At 35.7% G+C, this 8,652-nt stretch overlaps 1 protein-coding gene across 2 annotated transcripts; it reads left to right on the top strand.

Moving 5' to 3' along the window:
• Positions 1-4,034: 4,034 nt before the first annotated feature.
• Positions 4,035-7,234, top strand: LOC105044398 (uncharacterized). Of its 2 annotated transcripts, XM_073252801.1 has the most exons (7): positions 4,109-4,175; positions 4,323-4,387; positions 4,565-4,615; positions 4,696-4,768; positions 4,884-4,949; positions 6,613-6,692; positions 6,876-7,234. In XM_073252801.1, exons 3-6 carry the CDS (start codon positions 4,584-4,586, stop codon positions 6,670-6,672), a joined length of 231 nt encoding a protein of 76 aa, XP_073108902.1. In that variant the 5' UTR covers positions 4,109-4,175; positions 4,323-4,387; positions 4,565-4,583; the 3' UTR covers positions 6,673-6,692; positions 6,876-7,234. The 2 variants fall into 2 exon arrangements, with proteins under 2 accessions (XP_019705088.3, XP_073108902.1); XM_019849529.3 differs by having other exon boundaries at positions 4,035-4,175; positions 6,613-7,234.
• The last annotated feature ends 1,418 nt before the right edge of the window (positions 7,235-8,652 follow it).

Genomic DNA, 8,652 nt, shown 5'->3' with positions numbered 1-8,652 from the left:
AATAATTTTGCCTCGAGTTATAAAGTTAAGTCTGCGAGAACTACACAGGCTTTATTATGAGTTTGTACGTTCAGTGTATGAGACTAGGCTATGCTCCCTGAAACATGTTGCTGGACTTCAAATAACTAAATTAATCACCATGGTATATTTGAGATGGTATGCATGCTATGGACGTGTTTTGCCCTCCTGCACCTTTTGACTGTAGACTGTAATGCTGTTGATTGTAGCTACTGTAATGCTGTGTCGGACTCTGGATGCTTACTCAAATAGTAGAGAACTTCCACAGCCTGATTTTGATAGGCCAAAACAAAAAGAATCTCATCACTTATCCAGACTGTTGATACAGTATTGTGAAACATCGCATAGTCAAACAGAGGCTAATGTTGCACAGAGTGTAATGGTTTTGTCCTCCGTGCATTGAGAACGTTAAGATCGGTCTTATAATTTCTTAATGATAAAATATGCAGGCAAAATTCTGGCTGCCGGCTAAAGGAGGTAGGAAGGAGGGACTGCCCACTCTCTCGGCTCAATTTTCTACGGTTAGAAGTTTTCACCCTCAAAGGAACGGGAGCGTATGTTTGATTCTCCCGTAGTTGAGACGTCATGAACACTTCTAATAGAGAGCTTCCCAGAAAATAGAGAATTTCCCAAAGTTGAGACATCATGAACACTTTTAAGGGAATTCTCTCTCTTTTTTTTTTTAAACCAAAAAATAGAGAATTTCCCAGAAGAAGCCCATCCCCAAGTCACCTCAATCATTAAAAGATTGGAAAAAGGCCAGGGAGTCCAATAACAGTGACCGTTCTAATGCACTGCAGAGAATCCAAAGCTACCCAATGCCAATAGTTCCTTGCTATAAATGCTGCTCCAGCTAGCTCAATACCCCCCACCCTCTCCCATACAGAACTTAGCAATCCTCTTCCATTCTCTATCTATAGGTTTCTTATGGAGAATAAATGACGAAATCTTTCCTCCTACGGTCCACCATCCTTGCCTTTGGTGGGTTTCTCTCATCGCATTAAAGAGAGCCCACCCCTCCACCTGCCCGCAGTTGATGTTCGGGGAGGAAACACTAATCAAATCCAAACCTATATCATTCACAACTAGCCAAAAATCGACATCGATCTCCTTAGCACCAGAGAATTGGAAGCGCAGGTCCTTCTTGCCCAACACCACCCTCGACTCATCGGAGCTGATTATACATAGCTTAAATCAGGACATAAATCTTTCTCTCGTTCCCATCAAACATAATGTCAGAACATGTAAATATATTCCAAGAAATACAATAGATGAGGAAATTTCATCTGTTTTCATAAGAGTTTTTTAAAACTTGAAAAAAGTTTTAAGTTTCAATTTTTTTTATCCAAAAAAAAAAAAATCACTTATGGACCATCACCAAACCAGCTTCCTAAACTGGTACCAACCCTGATTCTTTAGGGTTATTCACCTCTAATCATTTTAGTATAGTATTTTCATATTAAAAATTAACCACTCAGCTATCTTCCTTAGCACTGTCAAAATGGGCTTGACCCACAGGGCAGGCCCGACCCAACTCTGTAGATAAGATGGGCTGGGCTACCATATTAATAGTCTAAATAACAATCGGACTTTTTGGCTCCCCCCACATCAGCCCAAGGGCTAAGATGGGTTGGACCGGACTAGTCCAATTGGGCCAAAAAAATTAAAAAAAAAATCTTTTAAAAAAAATTCTATTCATTTTTTTCAGTTTTCACTATTCGCCGCTGTCGCAGGTCCACAGGACGACCGCCGGTTCCTATCCCTTTGACTCTCGATCAATCCATCTTCATCTCACGCTCCATCCAACCGCCAGCCTTTGGGCTCTCAGATCCCTCCTCCTCCTCATTGCTGGCTCTGCCGCCTCTGAGTCCAATCACGAATCAAGATACGCTCCCTCCTCCCTTCCACCGACGGACGCCCCATCCAACCTCTGGGCTCTTAGAAGTCAGATCGCCCTCCTTTTCCTCCTAGTCACTGGTGCCGCCACCTCTGAGTCAGATTCGATCGCGGTGATGCCTTTCCATGCTTGATTTCTCTATCTAGTGCCTCTCCTCTTGGCTCCTCTTCTTCCTCCTCCTCGTTCGTTGGCACTATTGTCTCGGAATCCGATTGCAAGGTATGCTGTATGCCCCCTCCTCTCTTCTACTCCAGGCTCTTCGATCCGACCGTGGCATCGACGATGCTGATCTCTGTCTCCTCTTGGGCTCTCGCAATCTCTCTCCAAGCTCTCTCCCGGACTGTACCAATTTTTTTTTTTTTTTTATACTTTGATGGGCTAGCCCGATCCGGCCCACAGCCCTTAAAAGGTTGGGCTGGGCCAACTATATGCTGCCTCATTTTTTAGCTGGACCTATTTCGGTTCGACCCATCAAATTTTAGGCCTTTGTAGGCTGGACTGACCTATTTTGACAGCTCTAATCTTCCACGAGACCATTTGGATGTTCTTAGGTGCCATAAAAAGCTTAATTTCTTAAATTGGCAAGGTATATTCTCCATATACTATATCAGTTCTGTTAAATAGTGGGGTATTATTATCTCAAAATTCTTTCATCATCTAACTAGGTATCAACTTATGAAAGAGAGTATAGCTATGTTAGCTCCGGCAGTCTTAAATTAAAGTTATCAGCCAGCAAGTTGGTTACTAGGTCAACTGCAGTATAGTAATGTGATTATTCTTGTTTACTCTTTCTTTTTGTTTGGTCTGAATGATAGATTGGAGAAAGTAACGTGATTATTCTTGTTTACTCTTTTCTTTTGTTTGGTATGAATGATGGATTAAAGAAAAGATAGATGGATGGAGAAAAAGATGCATGGATTTTTCATCCATCCTTTCATATATTTAGTAAAACACGAAAGAATGGATGGAAATGATTTTTTTCTTTGTTTGATATAAGAAGAATGAGAGAAAGCAGAGATAATATTTATATAATATTATTACTAAACTATCATTTAATTAAAATATTATTATTATCAATTTATAATACTTATTTATACTAAAGAAGTAAACAGTATGTAAATTTATAATCTTTATAATTTACAATTATATAAAAAATATATAAATATTTGATTTAATTTATAATTTTATAAATTAAATATTAATCAATTAATTATATAAATAACTAATTAATTTATATTTTAATTTAATAGTTAATTAATATTATATAAATAGTTAAGTAAAAAATAGCAAATATAAATAGAAAAATAGAAGATAATTTAATTATTTAATTATAATTATAAAAATTATATACTAAAATAAAAATAATGACTAAATTTAATAGTATATGATTAATAGTATATATAAATATCTATATATAAATAATATGAATAAAAATGTAAAGATGTATTATAGTTTTATCAAAAAATAATAAATGAGAGATAATTTTATGGGCACAAAAGTCTATCCTTCAATACTCCATCCATCCTTCCAATTTAGGAGGATGCAAATTAGTAGACCATGGTGAACAAGCAATCTCTATATTTTTATCCATTTTTTCTGTAATTTTTTGAATTAAACAGTGGATGGAGGCTATCCATCCTTTCAATTCCATTCATCCACTCTCTCATGACCCCAATCAAACACAGGATTTGTGATGGAGAAAGCTATATAAAGTCTATGAGTAAAAGTATTCGTTTCTTTTTAAAAAAATGTAAGTAATGTGAGCATTTACATTTTACTATGTAAATAATAAAAAAAAATTATTGATTGAAACTATCATTGTAACGTTTATATTTTTCTAAGAAATAAAGTTTCACTTTTTTATTTTTTAATTATGATATTATGGGTTATTAGGTTGACTGGCAACTAAAACGGCTTTGCTCGAGCCAACGGGTTGGGAACACTGATTCGATCCAAGCATGTATTTGGAGCATGTGATTTAGATCTGATTATAGCCCGACCGCTGATATCTGGATTAGGCTCGGTCTCAGACGGGCTTCAGGCAAACTGGTTCAGGTTCCAATCTGAGGTAGCAATCGAACGGCACAGATCACCCAATCCCTCCAACAGCGAACGGCCCAGATCATTGGGACATAACCAAGCCCTAACCATCCCGGTTCCCCACATAACACCCAGAAGGAAGCGTTCCAAAGCCTCGGAGCAAAACCTAGCGGCCGCGGTTCCCTGTACCCTCGTGTTCCACTCCTTCGATAGCCCTGGTGTAAGGGAATTGAATATTTGGCTAAAATCTGCGATTTTTCATTTATTTTGTGGTCTCTTTTTATCGGTGTTGGTTGTTTTGGATCACTTATGCTTCATTTTGGACTGCCTTATCCACTTTTTGTTGATTTTTTCCCTAATTTTGCAGTTCAGCATCGCGAATTCTACGACTGGGTGCCAGAAGAAGCTTGAGATCGTTGACGATCAGAAGCTGTGAGTTCTTTTGGTTGTTTTTCTGTTAATATCTTTTTCCTGACGGAGTCTGATCTTCTTCAATTGGACCTTTTTTTAAAATGTCTTATTTCTAATTTTTATTCTTTGCCCCAAATGTGCAATATCTGCCATGAATTTTCTAAATGTTTCTTGTGCCTATCAAACCTTATATTTCAGGATCACTTTCTGTCTGAAAATGGATGCAAGACACTCAACCGAAATGTTTAAGTAAAATTTTCGCATGCAACTCTCTTTTTTGAACATTTCTAGCACTGTTATATAGGTTTATATCATCCTTTGATACGCAGACATCTGGAGAAGCAAAGTGAAGTCCTTATGGAAGCCTATCGTGCAATGTCCCATGAGCTACATAGACTTCAGGTTGATATATCTGTTCTAGAAGTTCTTCTGTTAGGTTCTATATGCGAGCTATATATGATTTCTTTGATGGGTATTTTTGCATTATCTTGCTGATTTTATGCCCATTGATGTGAAGGTGGAAGAAGAAATGCTTATGCACAAACTGTACGAACTCATGTCTGCTGAAGGCCTAATTAAAAAGGTACATTCTGTTGCCATTCTGTTGTGCTGTCGGCAGTTATACACTCGAGTGGAATCTATGTGCTATAAACATGGTTGAACATTTTTGTTTCATTTCTTATAGTAATAAAATTTTGATTATTGTTATCTCTAAAATACATGTCAGCAATCAAAGCTCAGTGGCATGAAGTGGGATACTCTCAAATTTTAGCACTTAGCTGACTTAGTGACAGCTGAAACTGCTGCTGACCCATTAAAATATTAACTCTTTCCTGACAAAGTTCAAGGAACCTAAAAATTAGGCCTAGTGTGAGGTCACAATTGGATTTTTGTGGAAAATATGAATATCAAACTAGATTGTTCAGATGGATGAAGAAACTCTTGTAATGTCAAAACAGGATGAAGTACTTTTCTTAATATACGATAAACAATACAGGATCAATGGTCACATTTGGTGCTTTAGACATTTTGTAGTTTGTAGTGCACTATTGATAAAAGATGCATTTACAAGTCCGAAGGGGCTTGCTGAGGCTGGCTATATGTGCTTGTGATTTGCTTTCATCAATGCTGAGTTCTGTTCATATAACTCTGCTATCGTAAGCATACTCAATCTTTTTTACAGAGGTACAGAACTGCTGATGTAACTTTTCATAGCTTTTAACTTAAATAAATCATGATGGTTGGAAATCGTTTTTCTAGTTTCTTAACTTATATTTTAAGCACCTCTCCTTAGTGGGAGCCTCGTCATTATTATTGTAGAATTGTTGTAGTCGCCATAGAAGCAACAAATATTCATATAGAATGCCAAACTTATATTTGGCGATGCATATCAAGCAGGTTGGCCTAGACCAAAGTGGTCTCAGTTTTGGACCAGAGTTGCTTTGCTTGGTTCTTAATATACCTCTAAAATATGTTACAGTTAGGGGTTATGCATGTGGCTGGTGTTCTGTATATTTAATTATCTTTCTGACTATCTATTCACATGCACGTTTGTATCATTTTTCTTTCTTGAAGATTTTGCAGAGGTCGTCTATAGTTCTCTCAGCCATGATCATTTTTCACGTCCTTCTTGATTTTCTATTTTTTTCTAACAGAGAGATGTATCCAGAAACCGGGTTTGTGATACATAGTTTCATGTGTGGCTAAGACCATGAAGGTGTCAGTTTTCTATGCATTTTTCTTTTAAAAAAATAAACATTGCATAGAATTAGTGGAGACTTTGAAAAGAAAAACAATATGTGGTTATTTCAAGCAAAAATCTGGTAAAAATATTGTTTTGTTGTAGCCCAACATGATTGACCTATCATGAAAAGCACATTTTTGTTCCATGGGATCATCTGGACTTGCCTCTTCAAACCACCATTTATCACCAATTGGTTCGACACATATGTTCCAATCACCTCTTCGTATAACGTAGCCTCCTGATGAGCATGCATGCGTGTATATAGGATCACCATTTCCAAGAAGGATCTGGATGTCTTTGAAGATATTCAAACAATTATTTGCATGCCTTTCTGATTGCTTCCACAAAACAGTTTTGGTATCTTAGATGGAATTAGAAGGTAGAAAGCATTCTTTAATAATTTTGGTATAAGCATCTTGTTTTTAAATTTTGTCTAGTTTTCTTTTTTTTTTTTTTTTTTTTTTCTGTCAATTATTTTACTTGCCCCCATTCTCTTTTGCAGGGGAATAAAGGTGAAAGTAATACAAAAAAAGGTGAAAGTATGTCCCCACAGGCACCTTGATAAACTGGAAAATCACCCTGGTACTGTCTCGTTCCTCAGGCTTTCCTTTCATAAGGTGCAACCATTGAAATTAAGCTGCTGCCACCAGCTCATCACTGCATAGCTTTTGCACTCTGAGGAATCAATTGTCATAATCATCAAGTAGGCTAACCTGTGTGTTCCCAAAAGTGATATATTTCTTATTTTCTTTTTGAGGAACAAAGGGAGTGCAAGAAAAGGAGGACAAATTTATCAACTGAAAGCAATGATAAAAATCTTTAATCAAATGATATTACAAGTTTACAACCATCCTCGGTATGAGACCGTGCTTGTCAGGTGAAGGAATACAGTAGATCTGCCAAAAGTTTGGGGGCGTGTGCCGCTCGCATAGTAGGGAAAACAAAAACATAACCAGTTTAGGGTTTTTGGATTGATGTGCTTCTGTACTTGCAGGGCACATGACTGTTATGAACTTTCCTTTCATATTTCTCACCAGATGCGCATGTAAAATTACGTGTTGCATTCATAAGACAGCTAGTGATGGAATTCTTGGTATTTAAGAATAATATAGTTGGTTATGTACCATCGAAGGATTTGTCAGGTCATTTGTCTCCCTCCGTTTGGAGGTCTTTGCTTTTTATCTTGTTGAGATGCCTCAGGACCCTGCCGTTGTTGATGTTGTAATCCTTCATATGAAACGCATGATATAATTCTTATATGCTAAATAGCATGTAAGAATAAATAATATAGTGTAATAAATAGTATTATTTAAATAATATTTATTATATTTTATTTATTATATATCATTATATTTATGTATATATTGTTTTGGGACAGACTCGGATAAGGCCTATCTCACTCAGGTCAAAATTAGATAATGGAAGACTTATATCGGTAATTCAAGTCGTTAGATGTAATCTATTATCTTAAAAGTGCTTATACACAAAAAAAAATATATGGTTTGAAAAATTTTTGTTCATACGTCAAGTGATCAAAAAATATATCTAATTCAATTTTATTTAGATTGTTCATATTGAAAATTTTTAAATCATATGATTTTTTATATGCAAGCAGTTTTGAGATTGCAGGTCATATTTAACAATTTGGATCATTGATGTAAGATTCATATTATAGAGTTTTGATTTGATCGGATCTGAATCAATATTTGATTAATTTGATTTTAATATAATTTTATTATCTTTTTATTATTTAGAATATAATTTTTAGATGATCTAATAATAAATATAATAAATATTATATTTTTTATTATAATATATTAAAAAAAAGTAGAACTAAAATGTATGTGTATAAGCTGAGAAAGTATGGAATACTGGACCTCAATAAACGATTGTAAACAGGGATGTCGGAGATAAAGTATTTTTTAATATATTTAATAATAATATTATATTAAAATATAATAACGGAGAATTTCGCGAGTTTCGCTCCAGAAAGATGACAACCAACAACTGGCAATTAATTAAGTAATTTTGGCTTACTAAAAATAGTTAAATTATTTTATTTTATTTCTGATAATAAGTTAAATTATTTTATTGGCCGGTGATGTCAGTGCAGAGGCGCTCTCGCTTCCACGGTTCAATCCCGTCCAGTCCAATCACCGGTGCCCTTTTGAATGGACTGGGCCAGCGAACCAATCACCGGAGGCATTCGAATCTCGATGCTCAACCCAACCCGTAAACTCATCCCTCCTCTTTTGACACTTTCTAGGGTCTCATCCAACATGAAGCCACGAACCATGCATGCAATCTCACAAGGAAAATAATTGTGATTATACTACGGTGCTAGGTCACACAGCAAGCTGCCCAAATCCACTATTATGTACAATGATCTATGCTATAGATTATCAACCGATCTTTCTTTTTAGATTATGATCGGGTGTGCATCGATAACTCAATAAAATATTTTTGAACATCAAAAAAAATATTTAAAAAATTAAGATGAAATAATTTTACAGCATCGATTTCTATCCGACCTCTGGCTCGA

The sequence above is a fragment of the Elaeis guineensis genome, chromosome 2 (genome assembly GCF_000442705.2).
Source record: "Elaeis guineensis isolate ETL-2024a chromosome 2, EG11, whole genome shotgun sequence".
NCBI lineage: Eukaryota > Viridiplantae > Streptophyta > Magnoliopsida > Arecales > Arecaceae > Elaeis > Elaeis guineensis.
This window is presented reverse-complemented; position numbering and strand designations above follow the sequence as displayed.

Bases quoted from the DNA above. Each gene is read 5' to 3' on its own strand.
- LOC105044398 (XM_019849529.3), top strand. From the start codon at position 4,584: ATGGATGCAAGACACTCAACCGAAATGTTTAA. The intron at 4,616-4,695 runs GTAAAATTTTCG...TTTGATACGCAG, and splicing joins CACTCAACCGAAATGTTTAA to ACATCTGGAGAAGCAAAGTG. The intron at 4,769-4,883 runs GTTGATATATCT...ATTGATGTGAAG, and splicing joins ATGAGCTACATAGACTTCAG to GTGGAAGAAGAAATGCTTAT.